General features: G+C 44.2%; 1 protein-coding gene across 1 annotated transcript in view; it reads right to left on the bottom strand.

Annotated features, from left to right (window-relative positions):
• Positions 1-25048, bottom strand: part of LOC144694412 (uncharacterized) — a 296780-nt gene that overhangs the window by 217075 nt on the left and 54657 nt on the right. Inside the window, exons 4-5 of the mRNA XM_078564775.1 lie at positions 22735-22943; positions 16268-16342 (exon numbers count right to left, since the gene is read on the bottom strand). Of these exons, the coding sequence (XP_078420901.1) occupies positions 16268-16342; positions 22735-22943 (284 nt within the window). The remainder of the gene's footprint in view (positions 1-16267; positions 16343-22734; positions 22944-25048) is intronic.

Genomic DNA, 25048 nt, shown 5'->3' with positions numbered 1-25048 from the left:
AGTCCACATGCAGCAGAATTAACATGCTGAAGCCAAGCACTGCATGCATTGAGACAGTGATCAGCTGATATTAAGTTAACAACTCCCTTTATACCACAGCATCAAAGGACAGTCTCCTATCTCTCAGCAATCAGTATCAGACAATGAATATCAATGGTTTTATTCCAAGCAGAAAATTATCACAAAGTATCACACGAACTTTCGTTCAACATTAAAATGATCTCAAAATTATTTTTTTGCCATACGCTAGCTACCACTCCATCTCTCTCTTCTCTTCCAGTATAAGAGAAAAAGAGTGAAAGAGGAAAAGCTTAAACATGTGGTATAATGGAAGCAGAAAATGTTGGAAATGAGGGTTATGACAGAACCTATGTCATCCGCCTGAAACTTTAAACCTACTTTCCTCTGTGCATAAATGCTGCCTGACCTGCTGAGTATTTCCAGCATTTTCAGTTTTCATTGCGAATTTCCAGCATCTGCAGTATTTTGCTGTCATTTTCGATATTATGTCTTATTTACAGCAGTTCTATCAAAGGAGAATGCTAAGAAAAAGTCTCTTCCAACCATGAAAATCACAAAGGAGTTTTATTAATTCTGTACAGTTCGTCATGTAACTAGCCGAGCGCTTTCTGTCAGACCAGCCGCGGTATTTATGGGGAGCTAGGGAGAGGGTGGATGTGCATTCTAGTGGGGGCAGGAACAAATTTCACAGCACAACCTTTATTAACGTGATACTTTTTCATTCCGTTTCCCACCCAGTAGCCAGCCAGATTGATAGGCTCGTGAGCTTCCAGGTAGGAAAGCCAGCAGCAGAAGGTAACAGCTTAATGAGGACAATTCCTGGAAACTGGGGAAGACTGAGGGTTGGAAGGGGGAGGAGGTGAAATTAGCAATCGAGGTGGGAGGAGGGAAAGATCATGAGGGTCGAAGTGGGGGGGGTTTGGTTGGAGTGGCAACGGGGAGGGAGAGACGTGGAAGGATGACAGGTTGAAGGGGGAAATCCACAGATTGCGGCAGCAAGGAATTGGCAAAACTGCTTGAGGAGTGAGAGTGCTCCTGACTCACAAGGAATGCTCTAAAGAGCACTTAGTATTCTGCAGACAGCTGCTCCCATTGCTGTGTAGCTATTGGGTTTCCTGAGCCCTGGAAAACCCATCTGACAACCACTCCATTTAAATCAGACTCCCAACTGCACTGTGGAAAATATTATAAAGTGTTGTGCCTCTCCAAGATAGGACACAGGCACACCACACAACCCCACCACCACACCACCACAAGATAGGACACAAGCACAGCCACATCCCCACATCGTAAAAATGACAACAGGCTCGTATTTCATCAGCCCCCACTGTGACCCCCTGAGGGGTTTAATATTAAACTCACCATGTCGGTCAGATGTTGTCTTATGCCATGTTTTATAGCGTTTTTTTTTTGCTTTCGCAATTCTACTATTACATATATAATACTAACTACATAATTACAATGGATGGCCATCAGATACAATGCAGGTGCCACATCTTGGACAGTAGCACAAAACAGGTTCAGTGACCTGTTTTATACACTGGCCCATTTTCTTTCTCATTTTTCAACAGAGAAAAAAAATTGTGAAGCAGGAGTGTGTGAAGGAGACGGCCAGTCCACACTCACCCATTTTGCACTGGTGGCTAAGGTAAACTTTAGTCCCAATTTGTTAATCTCAATTATAATCGAAAAATCTATGTATGAGGAGCATTTTGCGATGGCGCTCAAAAAATGTGATAAAGGTGCTGTTAAGTGCAAAGTTTTCTTTTATACTTACCACACCCAATCAAACAATGCTTACGTGTCAAAGATTCAAGTCTTATGTGAGAAAAGAGGTTTACATTACTTTAAAGGATGGTGTTGCTTTTCAATTCCCAAATGGTTAGAGAAAACAATTTTAAGGTTGATCATACTGAATAGGTCAGTCAGAGAGTCCAGTACATATGTTCCATAAAGCTAAGAAACTAATAAGTCTAGTCTCAGGGGTATATTAAAGTAGAGGTTACTTGTGTCATTACACGAAAGAACTGAAGTGCTCCTTGTGATTGTGTTCATAAATCAATATTCAGTGATGTGAAGACACTGATGATGTTAGCTTTTGTGGGGCAGTGATGAATGCTTAATTTCGTTCAGCAGATGTGAGCATTGCTGCTTTGGAAAATTCAAAGGCTTGGTCGCAAAATTAGATTTCATACACTAAGCACCACATTAGCACACTGTATAATTTTATCAGAATGGCAGTTACAATGTACTTAGTTGATCTACCTCATTTTGTATATGAAAACAACTAACAAGTTAACAAAATTAAATCAACCTAAAGACCCTGAATCCAAACAGTATGTAGAGCTCAGCCTACTTAAGATTACTGAATGTGATTATATGACATTTAAATAGATATTAGGAAATAAGAAACAAGGGAAGGAAGGAAGGTGCTAAGGTAAACTTTAGTCCCAATTTGTTAATTTCAATTATAATCGAAAAATCTGTGTGAGGAGCATTTTGCGATGGCGCTCAAAAAATGTGATAAAGGTGCTGTTAAGTGTAAACCTTTCTTTTATACTTACCACACCCAATCAAACAATGCTTACGTGTCAAAGATTCAAGTCTTATGTGAGAAAAGAGGTGTACATTACTTTAAAAGGACGGTGTTGCTTTTCAATATTACTTTCACACAGTCAGGACTTTATAATACTCCAGGGTGGAAATGAGGAGAAACAATTAAAATTAACTAAACCAAAGCTTTATAGAATATATTGAACGATTGAAACAACTACACTGAACAGCTTTAAGATGTAGTGACACCATCACTTTGGAACCTGTTCCACGATAACATAAAACTGGTAATATAACCCTAGAGACCAGAATAGAATGGTGGGAAGTCACCTCACACAGACTTGGGTTTGAGAATATATGGTGACATGCTGAGTATGAAAAGTGCTCAACAGGGAGGCTTGGATCTTCTGGGCACTTTATAAATGCTTGGAAATTTGAATGGTCCCATTACACTGAAAATGTAACAAACAGCAGTGGAGCTCAACTCGTAAAAGCTCAGTTGTGAGCCAGGCAATATTAAGAAGATACAGCTGAGCTAGAAACAATTCTATAGCTACTGCTCTCAAAGTAATGACAGTACAAATGCAGTTAAAAGCAAAATACTGTGGATGCTGGAAATCTGAAACTAAAACAGAAAAAGCTGGAAAAACTTAGCAGATCTAACAGCATCTGTGAAGAGAAAGAAGGAGTTAATGTTTCAATTACGTATGACTCTTCTTCAGAGCTCTGAAGTACAAATGCAGTCTTTGACTGACAGTTTTCAGTAGACATTTATATTGCACCTCTAATGTGGACAAATGGGCGCTAAGTCAAAGGAGAATTTAGGATGAGGGGTTGTGGGTTTTATGGGCCATATTAAAGTAAGAGATGGAGGTGGGAAAAGCAGAGGACTTTCCTGGGAGAAAGTTTACACATATGGGCCTAACAGCTAAAAGCATGACCCCCAGTGATGGCGTGAAAGTAAGAGATGGACAATAGGCCCGTCAGAGGATCAGCAGATTTTGAAAGGGTGGGGGGTAGGGTTGGAACATGGAAGGAGAAGAGGATGGGAAAGTTCATGGAGAAACTTAAACACAAGGTTGATAATTTTGAAGTGTTCGGAGGCACAGGTCAAAAAAGGCCAGGGAGGGACAAGGGTGATGAGTGAGTAGAGCAAATTAGGTACAGGGAGTTGAATTTTGGATGAATTGAAGTTAATAGAGGGTGAAGGACAGGGGGCCAGCCAGGAAAGCTTAAAATAATTTTATTTATTCATTCATGGAGTGTGGGCATTACTGGCTGGGCCAGCATTTATTTCCGATCCCTAATTGCCCTTGAGAAGGTGGTGGTGAGCTGCCTTCTTGAACCGCTGCAGTCCACGTGGTGTAGGTACACCCACAGTGCTGTTAGGGAGGGAGTTCCAGGATTTTGGCCCAGCGACAGTGAAGGAACTGGGATATATTTCCAAGTCAGGATGGTGAGTGGCTTGGAGGGAAACTTCCAGGCGGTGGTATTCCCATGTATCTGCTGCCCTTGTCCTTCTAGATGGTAGCGATCGTGGGTTTCTAAGGTGCTATCTAAGGAGACTAGGTGAATTCCTGCAGTGCATCTTGTAGTTGGTACACACTGCTGCCACTGTGCGTCGGTGGTAGAGGGAGTGAATATTTGTGGATGGTGTTCCAATGGTGGGCTGCTTTGTCCTGTATGGTGTTGAGCTGTTTGAGTGTTGTGGGAGCTGCACCCATTCAGGCAAGTGGAGAGTATTCCATTATACTCCTGTGCCTTGTAGATGGTGGACAGGCTTTGGGGAGTCAGGAAGTGAGTTACTCACAGCCGGATTCCTAGCCTCTGACCTGCTCTTGTAGCCACAGTATTTCTATGGCTAGTCCAGTTCAGTTTCTGGTCAAATGTAACCTCCAGAATGTTGATAGTGGGCGATTCAGTGATGGTAATGCCATTTAACATCAAGTGGTGATGTTTAGATTCTCTCTTGTTGGAGATGGTCACTACCTGGCACTTGTGTGGTGTGAACGTTACTTGCCACTTGTCAGCCCAAGCCTGGATATTGTCCAGGTCTTGCTGTATTTGGACATGGACTGCTTCAGTATCTGAGGAATCATGAATGGTGCTGAAAATTGTGCAATCATCAGTGAACATCCCCACTTCTGATGGAAGGGAGGTCATTGATGAAGCAGTTGAAGATGGTTGGGCTGAGGACACTACCCTGAGGAACTCCTGCAGTGATGTTCTGGAACTGAGATGAACCAATATCCACAACCACCTTCCTTTGTGCTAGGTATGACCCCATCCCGTGGAGAGTTTATCCCCTGATTCCCATTGACTCCAGTTTTGAATGCTGCCTTGATGTCATGGGCAGCCACTCTCAGCTCACCTCTGGAGTTCATTCTTTTGTCCCTGTTTGAACCAAGGCTGTAATGAGGTCAGGAGCTGAGTGGCCCTGGCAGAACCCAAACTGAATGTCAGTGAACAGGTTATTGCTAAGCAAGTGCCACTTGATAGCACTGTTGATGACCCCTTCCATTACTTTACTGATGATCGAGAGTAGGATGATGGGGCGGTAAGTGGCCATGTTGGATTTGTCCTGTTTTTTGCAGGCTGAATTTTCCACACAGCTGGGTAGATGCTACTTTTGTAGCTGTACTGGAACAGCTTGACTAAGGCTGCAGCAAGTTCTGGAGCACAAGTCTTCAGTACTATTGCCAGGATATCGTCAGGGCCCATAGCCTTTGCAGTAACCAGTGCCTTCAGCCGTTTCTTGATATCACGTGGAGTGAATCAAATTGGCTGAAGACTGACATCTGTGATGCTGGTGACCTCCAGAGAAGGCCGAGATGGATCATTCAGTCAGCACTACTGGCTGAAGATTATTGCAAATGCTTTAGCCTTAACTTTTGCATTGATCTGCTGGGCACCCCCATCATTCAGGATGGGGATATTTGTGGAGCCTACTCCTCCAGTGAGTTGTTTAATTGCCTACCACCATTCACGACTGGATGTGGCAGGGCTACTGAGCTTAGATCTGGGTTTGGAATTGTTTAGCTCTGTCTATCACTTGCTGCTTATGCTATTTGTCATACAAATAGCCCTGTGTTATAGCTTCACCAGGTTGACACCTCACTTTTAGGTATTCCGGGTGCTGCTCCTGGCATGCCCTCCTGCACTTGCATTCTCCATTGAACCAGAGTTAATACTCTGGCTTTGTGGTATTGGTAGAGTGGGGGTTATGTCGGCCAATGAGGTTACAGATTGTGCTCTTGTACAGTTCAGCCGCTGCTGATGACTCACAGCGCCTCATGGATGCCCAGATTTCAGCTGCTAGATCTGTTCAAAATCTAGCCCATTTAGCATGGTGGTAGTGCCACACAATGTAATCGAGGGTATCCTCAATGTGAAGATGGGACTTCGTCTCCACAAGGACTGTTTGGTGATCATTCCTACCGATGCTGTCATGGACAGATGTATCTGCGGCAGGAAGGTGGGGGAGGATGAGGTCAAGTATGTTTTCCCCTCCTGTTGGTTCTCTCATCACCTGCTACTGACCCAGTCTAGCAGCTATGTCCTTTTGGACTCGACCAGCTCGGTCAGTAGTAGAGCTACCAAACCACTCTTTGTGATGGACATTGAAGTCCCCCAGCCAGAGCACATTTTGTGCCCTTGCCACCCTCAGTGCTTCTTCCAAATGGTGCTCAACATAAGAGGAGTACTGATTCATCAACTGATGGGGGATCTGTACATGGTAATCAGCAGGAGGTTTCCTTGCCCATGTTTGACCTGATGCCATGAGACTTCATAGGCTCCAGAGTCGATTTTGGGAACACCCAGGGCAACTCCCTCCTGACTGTATACCACTGTACCGCCACCTCTGCTGGGTATGTCCTGTCCCACCGGTAGGAATGGTGGTGGTGGTGTCTGGGACATTGTTATGATACTGTGAGGATGACTATGTTAGGCTGATGCTTGACTAGTCTGTAGACAACTCTCCCAATTTTGGCACTAGCCCCCAGATGTTAGGAAGGTGGACTTTGCAGGGTAGAGTTTGCCATTGTCCCTTCTGATACCTCAATGCCGGGTTGTCCATCCGGTTTCATTCCTTCTTGACTTTCTAGCGGTTTGATACAACTGAGTGGCTTGCTAGGCCACTTCAGAGGGCACTTAAGAGTCAACCACATTGCTGTGGGCCTGGAGTCACAGGTAGGCCAGACCAGGTAAGGATGGCAGATTTTCTTCCCTTCCCTGAAGGGCATTAGTAAACCAGTTGGGTTTTCATGACATGGTCATCATAGACTTTTACATTCCATATTTTTATTGAATTCAAATGGCCGTTGTGGGATTTGTATCCAGAGCATTACCCTGGGTCTCTGGGCCTCCCCTCTTGAATCTGGAAATGACAAAGGCATAGATGAGAGGATGAGCAGAAGATTTGTTCTTGTCTCCTCATTGATCCAAACCTGTCTTTGCTGTTATTCACTATTTGAATCTCTCAGTCAGACTTTTCACCCATCCTTGGCATGGAAATGGCACAAACAAGAATATGATTGATATTCCATGACTCTGATTGTGGGACATTATCCGTCCTTGATCTCTCTGTATCCTTTGACACAGTTGACCACATTGTTCCCCTGTAATGTCTCTACTCCTTTGTCTGAATCAATGATTATGACCTTGTTTGGGGATATTTATTTGGTTTGTCCACTGTCCTTTAAATCTACCACCATCACCCCTTCCCTGAAAGAAGAATAACCCGGATCCCATTGCCCTTGCAATCTATCAGGCCATCTTCAATTCCCCTTTCCTCTCAAAAATCCTTGAACATGTTGTCGCCTGCCAAATCTGTAGTACCTTTCTCGGAACTCCATATTTAAATCCCTCCAACCAGATTTTCACCCCGCCACAGTACTGAAACAGCTTTTATCAAAATTACAAATGGCAGCCTGTATAACTGTGACAAAACTAAACTATCCCCCCTCATTCTTCGTAACCTGCCTGCAGCCTTTGACATAATTGACCACATTATCCTCCCCCAAAGCCTCTCCACTGTTGTCCATGCTGGATGGGACTGCACTTACCTTGTTCCATTCTTATCTATCGAATGATAGCCAGAGAATCACTCACAATGGCTTCCTTTCCTGCTCCCGCACCTTTACTTCTGGTGGCCCCCCAAGGACCTATCCTTGGCACTCTCCCATTTCTCATCTACATGCTGGCCCTTGGCGACATGATTTGAAGGTTCGTTTAAACACATGTGCTGACAGCATCCAGCTCTACCTCAGCACCACATGTTTCAACTCCTGCACTATTGCTGATTTATCTGACTGCTCTCTAACATCCTGTACTGAATGAGCAGAAATTTCCTCCTATTAAATATTAGAAAGGCTGAAGCCATTGTTTTCAGTCCTAATTCCAAACTCTGTGCCCTAGCTACCGACTCCATCCCTCTCCTTAGCAACAGTCATTCACCAGTCTGTTCACAGCTTTGATGTCACATTTGATTCCGATATGGGTTTCTACCTTCAAACTCAGGTCAGCACTAAGACTGCCTAATACTGCATAATATTGATTGACTTTGCCTCTGTCTCAGCTCATCTACTGCTGAAACCCTCAATCATTAATTTGTCACCTTGAGACTCAGCTATTCCAAAACACTGTTGGCTGGAGTCCCATATTCTACCCTCCATTAACTTGAGGTCATCCAAAACTCAGCTGCCCATATCTTAACTTGCAGCAAGTCCCATTCCCCTAAAACCCCCTGCGCTCGCTAACCTACATTGGTTCCCAGTCAAGAAAAGTCTTGACTTTAAAATTCTCATCCTTATTTTCAAATCCGTCCATGGCCTGGCCCGGCCCCTCCCTATCTCTGTAAGCCCCACTCCACTCCAGCCCCACAACCCTCAAAGATATCTGGAAAAACTCAGCAGGTCTAGCAACATCTGTGGAGAGAAAGACAGAGTTAACGTTTCGAGTCCGTATGACTCTTCTTCAGAACTGTTCTGAAGAAGAGTCATACGGACTCGAAACGTTAACTCTGTCTTTCTCTCCACAGCTGCTGTCAGACCTGCTGAGTTTTTCCAGCAATTTTTGTTTTTGTTTCAGATTTCCAGCAACCGCAGTATTTTGCTTTTACCTCAAAGGTTTATCTGCTCTCCTCTAATTCTGGCCTCTTGTGCATTCTCAATCACTGGCGGCTGTGCCTTCAGTTGCCTAGGACCTAAGCTCAGGAATTCCCTCCCTATACCTCTCCACCTCAGTTTCTTCTTTTAAGACACTCCTTAAAACCTATCTCTTGTGATGAAGCTTTTGGTCGCTTGACCTAATATCTCTTTCTGTGGCTCAGTGTCATATTTTGTTTTAGAATGCTCCTGTGAGGCGCTTTGGGGTGTTTCATTATGTTAAAGGTGCTATGTAAATAAAAGTTGTTGTTGTGTGATACGTGTGTGTAACACAATCTTTCAGATAGCCTAATAGTCCTAATTCATATTAACGCACTAACTCTGAAAAAAGGCTCGAAGCCTAGACATTAGAATTATGATTACAATCAATTTCTCTAAAAATAGAGGCATGATCCAGGGAATTAGGTGCCTTGAAGCTTGGCATTTCTTTTGACAAATATCTCGAGAGTCTATTATAAAGGAAACAGTTAAAGGCCAACTGGTGAGATTGCAGATAATAAATCCAACACATGGGTTATGAAATATAGATTTATTGGAATGTTTCCAGATATAACTTAATTACTAGATGAAAGTAATGTAGTTGGGATTAAAGGGACAATTTTAACTGAAGGCATGACTTGTGCAACAAAGCCAAGGTCGTCACAAACCTACTGGAACTCCTCAGCGTGGAACCTGGGAGATTGTAATTCCCAGGTCTCACTTGCATAGATCTTCCACCTGGACCTGCGGCGTAATGGCAGCTAGTCGACAGGCAAGAGCAATTGACAAGAGGCCTCCACCAGGGACCTAAAGGAACTGTTCGGGCACTCGAAAATGGTTGGGAGGGGAGTCAGAGGGTCTCATGATCAAGGGAGCTGGTAAAGCTCAGTACAGGCTTGGGCTTAGCTTTCCTCGTGGGACTCGGGGGACAGGACTGCTCCTCCTGCATACTGGCTAGATTCAGAAGACTGAAGTGATAGTACTGTGGCTTCCTTGTAAATACAGTTAACCATTAACTGGCATATTATTTCTGCGTATTCTAATCTGATGCACTGACTTACCTTTTCCAGCCTCTTCTGCCACCTCACCACTTTCCATTGAGTTGGATTAGCAGGGAAGGGCCAACAGTTTCCTCGTGCAGGCCTTTGGTTAAAATTGCTGTCAGTCCCCAGTGATGTCAGCAAAGCCTGATTTGCATATTTAAAGGAGCCAGTTTTCAACCAGGAGTCCTTTCCTCCTGCTTAGAGCAGGTTAAAATCGGAACCCACGGACAGTCAGTGGCACTGGTGCAGGTTAAGTCCCACAAGCCATTTCAGCTGTCCCTGCTGTCCCTATTCCCAACTCCACTCCTCCCACCCCTCTGGTAATATAAGTAACGTAGAGCAGAAGGTAACGTGTTATGTTTCTAAATTAGTAGTATGTTTCTAGAATAAAATATATGAGACCAGTTCAGGGCCAGTGTCTCAGACAGGAATATTGTTTGCAGCTAAGGTGGCATGTGACACCAGCAAACTGAAAATGGCAGAGTTATCTCGCATGTCAACTAAGTTGGACTGTGTCAATATTGTTAGTTAGGAGGGTATTCCAATATGTGCGAATTGACTGGTGGAACCAACTTTTTTTTTATATACAACTCTTTATTACAAATAATTTGTTTCTGTAACAAAAAGCTACAAGCTACATACAATCAGTAATTTACACTAAATACAGCTGTGTGTACTGTTGAACTTATAGATCTCCGATCTTTTCTCAGCAGATTTTTGAAAAGATAGCCTTTGGTACAGCTCCTTCTAGCTCCATACAGAATGATGCGGTGAACAGAAACTAAGAAGCATGAGTAGATTTCAATGTGGTTGGAAAAATGAAGCCACCTTCTATCACAGAGTTCTACAGGCCATTTGGCCCAACTGGTCCATACAGTCTTAATGCCTCACATGAGCCTCTTCCCCCATTTCATCTAACCCCATCAGCATAACCTTCTATCCTTTTCTCCCACAAGTGTTTATCTAGTTTCCTCTCAAATGCATCAGGTTTCATACAAAGTCAAGCTCCTTTACACAAGTCGCAAATACACCCAAGGCAGGTACAGCACAACATAAATTTATAAAGTATGTTATCAGTTGGGCTTGAAGATTCATATCACTATAATGGGGTAAACTTCATTGCTGCAAGGTGCTCAATGTAATCAAATTTATGCAAAGTAAATTGATTGAACTTCAAAGAAAATACAGTATAACCCATGTGTCCTGTAGTGCATAAGATGAAAGCAAAATACTGTGGATGCTGGAAATCTGAAACAGAAACAGAAAATGCTGAAAAAACTCAGTTGGTCTAGCAGCATCTGTGGAGGGAAGGCTCTGAAGAAGGGTCATACGGACTCAAAACGTTAACTCTGTTTCTCTCTCCACAGATGCTGCTAGACCACTGAATTTTTCTAGCATTTTTTGTTTTTGTCCTGTAGTGCACTCTGGTTCCTGTTCACCATTTTAATACAGATAGAACTGCAAAAGTAGATCTTATGTGTACATCTTTTTTTAAAGAGGTTTCTGAGAGAAGCTGGAAGAATTACAACCTCTTTCAAACAGCTAACACAGTTATACATTGTGTAATTTACTGATTGTAAAACTTTTTGCCTATGAATCATTTTATTTGTAAAATACCTTTAAAGTAGCTTAGCCTGTGCAACATGATCCAACCGCGTGATATCTTTCACCTTCCACATTGGAGATATAGGGTGAATTCTACAGGGGGCACAGGTTCCTCAACCCACCCCTCCGGTCAAAAAGCTTTAATGACTTGAGAGTGGGACTTCTGCCCCTCGGGGACAGGGGATCCCACCATCGAGCATTGCCAGCCAATCTGATTGGCCAGCAGCTCTGTAGTTCCAGCAGCAACAGAACACAGTAGTGGCCACTGCTGGGCCTATAGAGAGTCCTGAGAAGAACTGAACATGTCTCCCAGACTTGAGGTAAATGCAGACATTTTGGTCAGGTAGCGATTGGAACCCCAGTGAGTGGGGCAGAGGAGGAACAAGGGAGGTGGGTCAGGGGCAGGTTGAGGTGTCAGGTTTTAGAGGTGGTGGGTGGTGTACCATCTTGCGGGTTGCCCCCAGTAGAAACAGCGGGCCCTGAAAAGGAGGTACCCCCCTCCTTCCTGCTTGCCTTTATCCAGTGCAGTGAAACCCACCAGGCTGGTCACCTTCCTTCAGCCTTCCCCAGCTTCACATATTATAGGAGCAGGGGGGGAATGAGGCCCTTAGGGGGCCAATAATTGGCCACTTAAGGACCTCAATAGGCCTAAGGGCAGGCAAGCTCCTTACCCACCCGCTGTAATATGGAGGAAACGTCAGGGGTGGGTGGGAAGGTGGTGGGCCAGCGGCTTGCTTTATTTTACATGCCCCCTGCCTTCAAATACACAAGCCGGGGACCATAACATTCACTCCATTGTGGGATCCTCTGCACTTGTTGCCCACATCCTTCTAGATGGTGGAGATTGTGAGTTTGAGAGATGGCTTTTGAGAGAAGAGAGAGAAATGTCAAAATGGACTAATTTAGGGAGGAAGTACCAGAACTCTGGATGTAGTGGGTGAAGAAGCAGCGAGGGAGAGAGGAGCAGAAGGGGTAGAGAACTATATGTAAACCAGAGTTAGACATACAGGAGAATTATGCAGCTGAAGGAAGTTAGTCGGCAGTCAGAGGTGTCAGTGGCTGAGCAATGTTCAATTTTTTTTTATTCTTTCATGGGATGTGTGCTTTGCTGGCTGGGCCAGCAGTTATTGCCCATCCCTAGTTGCCCTTGAGAAGGTGCTGGTGAGCTGCCTTTTTGAACCGCTGCAGTCCATGTGGTGTAGGTACACCCACAGTGCTGTTAGGAAGGGAGCTCCAGGATTTTGACCCAGCAACAGTGAAGGAACGATGATATATTTCCAAGGCAGGATGATGAGTGACTTGGATGGGAATTTCCAGGTGGTGGTGTTCCCATCTATCTGCCGCCCTTGTCCTTCTAGATGGTAGTGATCATGGGTTTGTAAAGTACTGACTAAGGAGCCTTGGTGAATTCCTGCAGTGCATCTTGTAGATGGTACAAGCTGCTGCTACTGTGCATCGGTGGTGGAGGGAGTGAATGTGTGTGAAATGTGGTAACAATCAAGCAGGCTGCTTTGTCCTGGACGATGTCAAGCTTCTTGAGTGTTGCTGGAGCTGCCCTCATCCAGGCAAGTGAAGAGTTTTCCATCACACTCCTGACTTGTGCCTTGTAGATGGTGGACAGGCTTTGGGGGGGTCAGGAAGTGAGTTACTTGTGGCAGGATTCCTAGCCTCTGATCTGCTCTTCTAGCCACAGTACTTATATGGCTAGTCCAGTTCAGCTTCTGTTTCCATTATTTAAAAGAGTCTGTGCCTCCTAACTTTAATTTTCTCCAGCAGGGCTTGGAGATCTGATTCAGTAAAGGGACTGGTGTCATTCCCAGTTGCCTTGTCTGGCTGTTTGATACAAGTGCACTTGCTGAAGACATAATGCTTGAAAAGTATGATGAAAAAATTAATGAGACTTAGCAGTCTGAGTCGAGTGAGGCCAGCACTGCTCCTTCCTTGCCTTGTTGACCTGCAGTCTGATGCTAAAGTTTGTAGATAAACTGTCTTTTTAAAGAATTCATTTCAGTTTCCATGCATTCCAGCTAATTATGCCCATTTTACACAGGATTTACACCACTGACTACAACATATATGCAAATAACTGACCCAGGAAATTCTGGTGCAACTATCTCTCCGAACCACTGGCTGGCACAATTTTTTTTTCCCATTGACCTAACAGCAGCACAGCACACTGTAAAGAAATTTGCTTCCACCATTTCTTGAAATAAGAAGCTGAAATGCCTTGATGACCACAATACAGTGTGTTACGGTGTGAGAATTTCACAGTATTATTTGAATTTACACTTTTGGCATAAGTTAATATTTACTAAAGATCCTTTCAAGTTTAATTAATACCTAAACCATCCCCCTGGCAAGAGCAAAGTAAAATAAGCGATTAAAACTGTAACACATGCTGTAAAGAACAAATCACCAGCATGTGTCACAAGTACCTTAGTTTTAAGTTTGTAATTAAATTGTAGGTCCAAAGTATTTGCTGACATCATTTGACCGCTGATGTGCCAAATGCAAATTAATCCACATGAGCTTTAATGCCTGCCTCAACATGTTACTGCACTTAAATGCTATGGTATTAAGCTGCAGTGCCTTAAACCACTAGCTACCCAACAAAAAACTAACAGTTCACTTTTTAAAACAACAAAAAAATTGATTCCCGAGTTGCTGTACACATTATTGAAACAGAATATTCTAATTTCAGTGTGTGTTACCCCACGGGGGGCATTATTACATCTACCTGCTCATGTTGAAAATTGGACACCAGCCCACCACCCAACCTCACCCCACCACACCACACCAACTGGATGCCCAGGGCTTGCATGACTCGATTTCTGCTCAGGCCTTGAAATGGGTAGCTTTTTAAAATCAGGGTCCTATGCCAGTTGCAGGACTCCCAAACACAGAACCTTCAGGTATCAATGGGCAGAGCAGTCATCCATTTGTAGTGGATGTCGAGCAGCTTAACCAGTGATCCTTAAAATGGCTTCTGGAGGCCATTCTGGAAACAGGACAGGTAAGTTTTCTGCATAAAGGTAAAGCAAAAATACTGCAGATGCTGGAAATCTGAAACAAACCACAGAAAATGCTGGAAAAACTCGCAGGTCTGACAGCATCTGTGGAGAGAGAAACAAGAGTTGGCTTCTCCAGTCCGTATGACTCTTCTTAGTTCTGAATGAAAGCACCATCCCTTCGATAGAAGCTTGTCAAAATTATGGAGATGACGCCTGAGTGTGAAAACGTTCCTGGCCTCCTGCTGGTGCAGTCAGGCAGGTCCATGAGAACCCACTGCAAGGTGGATTTGCTACAAGTTGAAAATTGGCCTCATTGTATTAAATTATTATGTTATATTATGCATTATTATGTTATATTATGTACAAACTGAAAACACAAAGGTGGCCTTTAAAACTCTAATCTAACAGAAATTTAAGCATCATAATTTTCAGTTATTCCAATCTCAACTTTTTTGCTGCTTTTATATTAAGTGGGAATAATGCGGATAATGGCACCAATGCAAGAACCTTGCACAGTTTAGATCAATTTAGAATTTATTCAAACTGTCCCAGCTCAGTTACGTAGACCACACATAGTGCAGTCTATTAAGTCACATGCATAATTAGAAATTGGAATACCGATTCTGATGATAGGCTAGAACACTTGCATATTAGTGTATAAGCTGCTTGGCACAGAAGGAGGCCATTCAGCCCATTGTGTCCAACTGGAAAAGAACAATCCAGCCTAATACTACTTCTCAACTCTTGGTCCATATCTTTGTAGATTACAGCACTTCAAGTGCATATCCAAGATTTTTTTTTGATATGATCAGGGTTGCTGCCTTTACCAGCCATTTAGGCAGTGGGTTCCAAACTCCCAACAGCCTCTGAGTGAAAAAGTCTTCTCCAACTCTTCTCCTCTTTTCCTTCTACCAATTATTTTAAATCTATATCCCCTCGTCATTGAGCTCTCTGCTAAGGAAGCTAGGTCCCTCTTATCCACTCTGTCTAGATCCCTCAATTCAATCTCCCTTCGGCCTCCTCTCTTCCAAAGAAAATCACCCCAGCCTTTCCAGTTTACCCTCAGAGTTAAAACTGATCATTCCTGGCAACACCCTTGTAAATCTCCTCTGTGCCCTCTCTAGCGTCTCTATATTCCAAATAACTGAATTAATAAAAGCTGCAATGTTGATGCTCAATTGTAATCTGTCAAATTCTCTCTGCCTATGTTAAATGCTGGCATAAAACTGACTATATACAGAACATAGAGTTAGCTGGAAACAAAGTGATGTCACGCATATGTCAAGCGTTACATTATTGGCCCCCCAGGCATCCTGTATGGAAATGAGAACAAAAGGGACTGTGTAAAAGCTTTCCATCACTCAAAAAGATGACAAACACCACCCTCTAACTTGCAGCAATAAGGACCATGGATGTGCACTGCACTATAGCAGCCTGCCCTCTATTCCAGAAGACAGTACGTGGTCATGGTTAATATAGCTGGTCACTCACACTGCACCATCCAAGATGAATCAAACATATTTTCAAAGTGAACATGCGTTCTGCAGTCCCAATAGATTCAGTCAACACAACTTAACTTCAATGAAACTACAAATTTTCACTTCCAAAGTTAAGTTAATTTTTGGTCTTTCAAGGGAAATTATTTTCAATCTTTGTATTTTATATTTATAACATGGACACAAAACTACACTCCAGAATGCTCATGCACAGAGTAATGCAGTTTACTGTAATACAACCAAAGTGACATTCCAACAGTGAGGATCAATCACAGTTTTAGATACTCCAATGGTCGACTTCATTTATCAATCCAAAAAACAAAAAGTAAATTCTACAAAAGGTTCATGCATTACTTATTTTAAACCACACATCCAGGCAACTCATTACATACCCAGAAACAACAGGTCCGACTGTGGTCTGAATAGAATCACTTTGCTTTACCTGAAGATCTGCAGGGATGTTTTCACTATCAAGACTATCAATAAGATAAAATTGACAAAGAAACAATTGTTTGAATAAGTAATAGCATGTGTACATAAATACAAGCCAGCATCCTTTGTCTTGATCAATGAGCCATCACAAGAGAAAGAAAATGCAATTTACACTATTAGAAACACAGGGCTGCATTTTACAGGGGTGGGGGTGGGGAGCGATGACCACTGACCCCCCCTCCCCCGGAAGGAAAGCTGGCTTGAAGCTGACTTGCTCCATGCCAGCCCGCCCATCAGCTATAATATGTGGCGGCGGGTAGGCTAAATTTGTGGTGAGTGGGACTTCTGCCCCTCACTGGGAAGGAAGTCCTGCCCTCAGGAGCTGCTGGCCAATTGAGTTGGCCAACAGTTCCAGCAATCCCAGCAGCAGCAAGAGCTCAATAGTAGGCACTGCCAGCACTGCAACCAGTCTCAAGAAGGAGGCCCAATGGATCACAGAGTGAGGCAAGTCCAGAGTATTGGGCAGGGTGGGTTTGGCCAGCTTAGGGAGGGGGTGGGGTTGGTGGGTTTTAGAGAGCAGGCAGGTAGGAAGAAAGTCAATAAGGAACAGAACCTGGCATTGACAACAGCAAACTCAGCCTTGTCCGAACCTGCAAAGTCCTTCTTACTAACATCTGGGCACTAGTGCTAAGATTGGGAGAACTGTCACACAAACTAGTCAAGCAACAACAGCCTGACAGTCATAATCACTGAATCATACCTTACAGATAATGTCCCAGGCACCATCATCACCTTCCCTGGGTATGTCCTGTCCCACTGGCAGGACAGACCCAGCAGAGGTGGTGGCACAGTGGTATATAGTTGCGAGGGAGTTGCCCTGGGAGCCCTCAACATCAGGTCTGGACCCCATGAAGTCTCATGGCATCAGGTTGAACATAGGCAAGGAAACATCCTGCTGCTTACCACATATTACCGCACCCCCCCCAACCCCCCACCCCCCCTCCAGCTGATGAATTAGTGCTCCTCAATGTTGAACACCACTTGGAGGAAGCACTGAGGGTGGCAAGGGTGTAGAATGTACTCTGGTTGGGGGACATCAATGTCCATCACCAAGAGCGACCAGTCAGTTTAAAACAATTATTCATGATAGAATTACTAGTCAGATGGAAATTTATGGGTTGATAAGGAAGAGGCAGCATGGATTTCTAAAGGGGAAATCGTGTTTAGCTAACTTGCTGGAGTGGAGTTCTTTGAAGAGGTAACAGAAAAGGTCGATGAGGGTAATGCTGTTGATGTGGTATACATGGACTTTCAAAAGGCATTTGATACAGTGCCACACGACAGATTTATGAGAAAAGTTATTGCTTGTGGAATAAAAAGAGACAGTAGCAACGTGGATACAAAATTGGATGAAAAATAGGAAGTCGAGAGTAATGATTAATAGATATTTTTTGGGCTGGAGGAAGGTTCCTCAGGGGTTGGTATTGGGACCCTTGCTTTTTCTGATATATATTAATGACCTGGATCTGTGTGTGCAGGCGACAATTTTAAAATTTGTGGATGATACAAAGCCTTGGAGTGTTGTAAACTGCAAGAAGGGCAGTGTAGAACTTCAAAATGACATAGACAAGTTGGTGAAGTGGGCAGATAGGTGGCAGATGAAGTTTAATGTGGAGAAGTGTGAGGTGATGCATTTTGGTAGGAAGAACATGGACAGACAATATAAAATAAGAGGTGAAATTTTGAAGGGGTTGCAGGAGCAGAAAGACCTGGGTGTATATGTGCATAGATCATTGAAGGTGGCAGGACAGATGGAGAGAGCAGTTAATAAAGCATATAGCATCCTGGGCTTTATTAATAGGGACACAGAGTACAAGAGCAAGGAGGTTATGCTGAATTTATATAAGACACTCGTTAGACCTCAGCTGGAGTATTGTGTACAGTTCTGGGTGCCACATTATAAGAAGGATGTGAACACATTGGAGAGAGAGAGTGCAGAAGTTACAAGAATGGTTCCAGGAATGAGAAACTTCAGTTACGAAGATAGATTGGAGAGGTTGGGATTGTTCTTCTTGGAGAGAAGAAGGCTAAGAGGAGATTTGATAGAGATGTTCAAAATCATGAGGGGGCTGGACAGAGTAGATAGGGAGAAGCTGTTCCCACTTGTAAAAGGATCAAGAACAAGAGGGCACAGATTTAAAGTGATTTGCAAAAGAAGCAAATGTGACGTGAGAAAAAACTTTTTCACACACGAGTGGTTCGGGTCTGGAATGCACTGCCTGGAAGTGTGGTGGAGGCAGGTTCAATCGAGGCATTCAAGAGGGCATTCGATGAATATTTGAATATAAACAATGTGCAAGTGTACAGGGAAAAGGCAGGGCAATGGCACTAGGTCATAATCCTCATTTGGAGAGCCGGTGCAGACACGATGGGCCGAATGGCCTCTTTCTGTGCCATTAAGATTCTGAGAGTGGCTTGGTAGCACTACTGCAGACTGAGTTGACTGAGCTCTAAAGGACATAGCTGCCAGACTGGGTCTGCAGGTGTCGAGGGAACCAACAAGAGGAAAAACATACTTGACCTCATCCTCAACAACCTGCCTGACACAGATGCATCTGTCCATGACAGTATCGGTAGGAGTGACTACCGCACAGTCCTTGTGGAGATGAAGTCCCATCTTCACATTGAGGATATCCTCCATCCTGTTATGTGGCACTACCACTGTGCTAAATGGGATAGATTTCGAACAGAGTTAGAAACTCAAGATTGGGCACTGAGGCGCTGTGGGCCATCAGCAGCAGAACTGTACTCAATCACAATCTGTAACCACATGGCCCGGCATATACCCCACCATCACCACCAGCCAGGGGATCAACACTGGTTCAAAGAGTGCAGGAGGGCAAGCCAGGAGCAACACCAGGCATACCTAAAAATGAGGAGCCAACGTGGTGAAGCTACAACACAGGACTACATTCATGCCAAAAAGCATTGGCAGCAAGGTGATAGACAGGGCTATGCAATTCCACAACCAACAGATCAGATGTAAGCTCTGCAGTCCTGCCACATCGAGTCATGAATGGTGGTAGACAATTAAACAACTCATTGGAGGAGGAGGCTCAAAAAATATCCCCATTCTCAATGATAAGGGAGCCCAGCATATCAGTGCAAAAGATAAGGCTGAAGCATTCGCAACAATCTTCAGCCTGTAGTGCCGAGTGGATGATCCATCTCGGCCTCCTCCTGAAGTCCCCAGCATCACAGATGCCAGTCTCCAGCCAATTCGATTCACTCCATGAGATAAAGAAACAACTGAAGGCAAAGATAATGCAAAGTCTATGGGCCCTGACAATATTTTGGCACGCACTGAAGACTTGTGCTCCAGAACTTGCCACACCCCTAGCCAAGTTGTTCCAGTACAGCTACAACACTGGCATCTATCCAGCAATGTGGAAAATTTCCCAGGTATGTCCTGTACACAAAAAGCAGGACAAATCCAACCAAGCTAATTACTGCCCCATCAGTCTACACTCGATCATTAATAAAGTGATGGAAGGGGTCATCAACAGTGCTATCAAGTGGCACTTGCTTAGCAATAACCTATTCGCCAACACTCAGTTTGGGTTCTGCCAGGGCCACTCAGCTCCTGACTTCATTACAGTCTTGGTTCCAACATGGACAAAATAAGAGTTCAACTCCAGAGGTGGGGCGAAATTGACTGCCACTGATATCAAGGCATCATTTGACTGAGTATGGCATCAAGGAGCCCGAACAAAACTGGAGTCAAGAGGAATCCGCTGGTTGGAGTCATTTGTAGCACAAAGGAGGATGGTTGTGGTTGTTGGGGGTCAATCATCACAGTTCCAGGGCATCACTGTAGGAGTTCCTCAGGGTAGTGTTCTAGGCCCAACCATCTTCAGCTGCTTCATCAATGACCTTCTTTCCATCATAAGGTCAGAAGTGGGGATGTTTGTTGATGATTGCACAATGTTCAGCACCATTTGCGATTCCTCAAATACTGAAGCAGTCAAATGCAGCAAGACTTGGACAATATCCAGGTTTTGGCCGACAAGTGGCAAGTAACATTCGTGCCACACAAGTGCCAGGCAATGACCATCTCCAACAAGAGAGAATCTAACCATCGCCCCTTGGCATTCAATGGCATTAACATCGCTGAATCCCCGACTATCAACATCCAGGGGTTTCCATTGACCAGAAACTGAACTGGACTGGACTAGCCATAGAAATACTGTGGCTACAAGAGCAGGTTAGAGGCTAGGAATTCTGCGACGAGTAACTCACCTCCTGTCTCCCCAAAGCCTGTCCACCTTCTACAAGCACAAGTGAGGAGTGTGATGGAACACTCTACACTTGCCTGGATGAGTGCAGCTCCCACAACACTCAAGAGGCTCGACACCATCCAGGATAAAGCAGCCTGCTTGATTGGCACCCCTTCCACAAACATTCACTCCCTCCACCACAGACAAACAGTGGCAGAAGTGTGTACCATCTACAAGATGCACTGTAGAAACTCACCAAGCCACCTTAGACAGCACCTTCCAAACCCACGACCACGACCATCTAGAAGGACAAGGGCAGCAGACACATGGGAACACCACATGAGATACCTGGAAGTTCCCCTCCAAGCCACTCACCATCCTGACTTGGAAATATATCGCTGTTCCTTCACTGTCACTGGGTCAAAACCCTGGAACTCCCTCCCTAACAGCACTGTGGGTGTTCCTACACCCCATGGACTGCAGTGGTCAAAGAAGGCAGTTCACCACCACCTTCTCAAGGGCAATTAGGGATGGGCAATAAATGCTGGCCCAGCCAGCGACAACCAGATCCCAGAAATGAATTTTTAAAAGTTGGTTGGAGTGGGGGGACTGAGGTATAACATATCGCATCATTCATAATTCAGTAACATGTTGAAGAAGCTTCCTACAAATTGCACACTATTTATGTGAGGGTTTTTGGGATGCTTGGGGGTAATTTTTAACTTCACAATCTGGGCAGTTACCTGATGAATTGGTTAGCCTGGCCATTGATTTCAATTGTGTTCTGTAATGGGCGAATGATCCACTCTTTACTGGTGGTGAATTTAAAAATTATCCCTGTGTCTCAACAGTAACCATAGCTTTTAGTGCCCAAAGCAAGTAGTTCTTAGCATATGAACAAGCTGGGAGACTACAATCCCAAACAACAAGCAGCAATGATTAAAAGTTATAACAATTTTGTCCATTGTCTTGCTTGTTTATAGTGCCCTCCCAGCTCAACAATTTAAACTTTTTAAATCCCTGTCCCACAAGTCATAAAGGCAGCAAGAAAGCTTTCAAACTGACACAAAAGCTGTAGTGAAATTCTGGAGCAACAAAACAGCCCGACTCCAGAACAAGGCAGTGTGAGGTTCAGTGGAGGGGGTAGCCTCAGAGCATTTTGGCATTTCCCTGCAAGAGTCCTGTGCAGTGTCAAACTGGGTGTAAAGAGTCCATGGACTTGCAGTTAACTAAATGTTGGCGCTGTTGCATGTATTGTGGAAACACAAATTTTAACTGCTCGGTGTAGGGCTCCATTTACACTGTGGGTTAGAAATTCATCTTACATGGGCCCCTTTGCAACAGCATTCACTCCAAACGGATGATGCAACTTTGGGGGGTTGGGCCTTATTGATATTTTATGTGTGACCTGTCGCAGCCTGTTTCACCTTCAAAGACAGCTCAGGCACCTGAGAAGCATGAATGTCAGGCCAGTCACCTCACGGACAGCGCCTCAAAGATAGGGCCCAGTAGAAGTACTGGAGTGGGCAATGAAGTGGAAGGAAGACAATGAAGATGATTGTGGAACTGGTGGTAACAGTCCTTTTGGCTCCATCAGAAGGTTATGTGAGAAGACGTAAAAAAGGCATCAGGCTCCTCATTTGTTTATTTAAAAGCTTCTTTTAGCAGCCGTCAGAGACCCCCCCCAAAAATAGCCCCATCCAAGTCTGGGTCAGATGCTTTTCAGGTGTCATTGATCCCCTAAACAGGACCATACTGTGCCCATCCATAAAACGGCACAACAAGGTCCAAGTTCTACCACATAGTCTGAAGCCTTGGTGCAAATACAGTTGTAGTGTCCAGGTACCCTAGAGCCCAGTTCATTAGCTGCTACTGGTACAGCCAAAAGCCACTGAGATATCATAAGTGCTCACAGCATTTGTAAAAAACTGGAAATAATTTAATAGCTTCCACGAGACAAGATTGTTTAAGAAAAACAGGATCATTCAGCACCAGGATAAAACTAGGCAACAAAAGCAGAATGTACAAACAGCACATTTGTCCATTGAAATCAGCAGTTCAAAGGGTGTGCACCATTCATCACGTGCTCTGGAAAAGTATCAATTCATGCACTGTCCTATTAAAAAGCTTTCCTCACTTCCATTTCCTACCTTAGACTCTGTGCAGCTGGTACAGCACTTTTATCTCCTCGAAGGCTGGGAGCAGGATGTGCGCGGGATGTATGGGCCTGATCACTGGCCGTTCCTGTACTCTTCAAATCTGGCAGCTCCTCATTCACATTCTGATCATTTTTACCATATTTACTTGAACGAGATCCACTTAGGGGGCCTTTCTTCTTTTTATGTAACTTTGAAGTATCCTACAGTTGATCAGGAAGAAAGCCAATATGCAGTTACATCACTGGAATAAAATTATACTTTTTCCTAAAATTCACAATCTTATTCAGTATTAAAAACACAATCATACCACTTTGGAAGCCAGCTGCATGACAGCCATTCAAATTAACCTTTCACATTGTAATGATGTTACTGTAGTGAAAATGAGCGTGTACATTCCTTTCCTTATAACAATCACTTGTTCATCTCTATAAATGGGCACAAAATTGTCAGTGAACTGAGATACATCCCACTAATTTATTAACATTGGCAATCTACATAGCCAGAATGTCTTTAGTGTAAATGCAGTGCAGTCCACTAGGGGAGTTTTGGTCTGGAGATGTTTCCATTTCCTCAACTCAATGATTTCATGATGCAGTTTGTTCCACTAATTTTAGAGTTAATTCGCCAGCTACCTACTTACTTATGTATCCTCACTAAAAATCGGAAAATCTCTACAATCCAGTCAGTAAAGTCCAAATAGTGAACAGATAGGAACGACAACTTGCATTTACATAGTGCCTTTAACATAGAAATACAACCCAAGCAGCTTCAAAAGAAGCATAAGGAAAATGGATGTCAAGCTAAGAAAGATTGTAGGACAGATCTTGGTATTAAGGCAAAAGTTAAAGGAGGAGATGCAGGTGTATAGGCAGAGGGGTTAGGGAATGGAATTCCAAAGGCCAATACTGGGACAATGGGGATGCCCTAGTGATCACACTGGAGGAACAGAGTGTTCAGGGAGAGGGCTCCAATATGATTCAATATCAATAGGACCCCAAAGGTATTTTAACTCCTCTGAGCGCCTCCTCCCCAGACTCTTGCTCGCAAGACACCCGAGACAACTAACCATCACAGCCATTAAACAGCGACCAGAAAGTAGGTTTCACACTGGCCCACCCCTCAAATGTTAAAACGAGGGTTAAAATCAGATCCTCCCACATACCCTCTTCTTGCACCCAGTTGGCCACCTCTGGAAAATACAAAGCATAATCTGCAGCAAATGAGAACACAAATGAACTTCAAACACCTTGTAGTGCACAGGAGCAAGTTATTGTTTTTGACAAAGGCACCCAAAACATTGGGGTGAATTTTACATTCCCCCACTGGCAGCTTTGCAGCTGGGGAGAGGACCTGTAAAATTCACCGGATGGCCTTCCCACCGCCCTGTTGCCTGCCCGCAATTTTACAGTAGGGCGTCCCACCCGTCCTTGCCCCAGTTGAGGCCCTTAAGTGGGCAATTAATGACCACTTAAGAGCCGTTTCCCATCAAACTGGCAGAAGGAAATCAGGAACAGGAGGGAACCCGTAAAGTCACCCTGCTCAGGCCTCAGGTGGGACGGGGCACCTCCTTTCCACATCGGGCACACCCCCCAAGGTTTGCCTTGCTGGTGCTCCCTACCCATCCGGCCTCTCCATCAAGGTCTGCACTGCCTTCTCACCACCCCCTTGGGCCTCACCTCCCCACCCTCAGATCACGTGTACTTACCTGGTCCTGGACTCCAGGACTTAGAAGCTGAGGACTGCTTGTAGCTGGCCACTGTGCTACTGTCACTGCTGGGCCTAGTGAGCTACCGGCCAATCAGATTAGCCAGCAGGTCTTGGAGGTGGGACCTCCTCCTGAGTGAGGGACGGCAGCCCCGTCTCTTGCCAATTAACCCTCCGAGAAAATGGGGCAGCCAATTTCAGTGGGAATGCTTTCACTACTGACTCTTCGAGTGTTGGGACGGGAAACTCTGCCATCTGAAAAATCCAGGCCAATGTTTTCTTCAGAGATGCATAGTTGACCTGTGTTTCCCACATTAAAGGCTTTTGTTGTAGAGTTCCAGCATACAGTTTTTTTTTGTTGTGTGTTTACAGATTTTTGCTAGTTTGGATAATCTGTCTCTTCAATTGATTTAATGCAAATAAGAGCTATTTTTAGCCTTGTGTTGACACGAGTAGGTGGTGCAGTGTTACATTTTGACATTATGGTGTGCTCACAAATGAAATTAGATAAAAAGTTTCTCATCCACTTTTAAAAGATGATGATACAGGGGAACCTCCTGCACAGGGTTACTGGGGTCTTCTGTTCACAGGAAAAGAGGAA

Source organism: Cetorhinus maximus, chromosome 20, assembly GCF_964194155.1.
Source record: "Cetorhinus maximus chromosome 20, sCetMax3.hap1.1, whole genome shotgun sequence".
Taxonomy (NCBI): Eukaryota; Metazoa; Chordata; class Chondrichthyes; order Lamniformes; family Cetorhinidae; genus Cetorhinus; species Cetorhinus maximus.
This window is presented reverse-complemented; position numbering and strand designations above follow the sequence as displayed.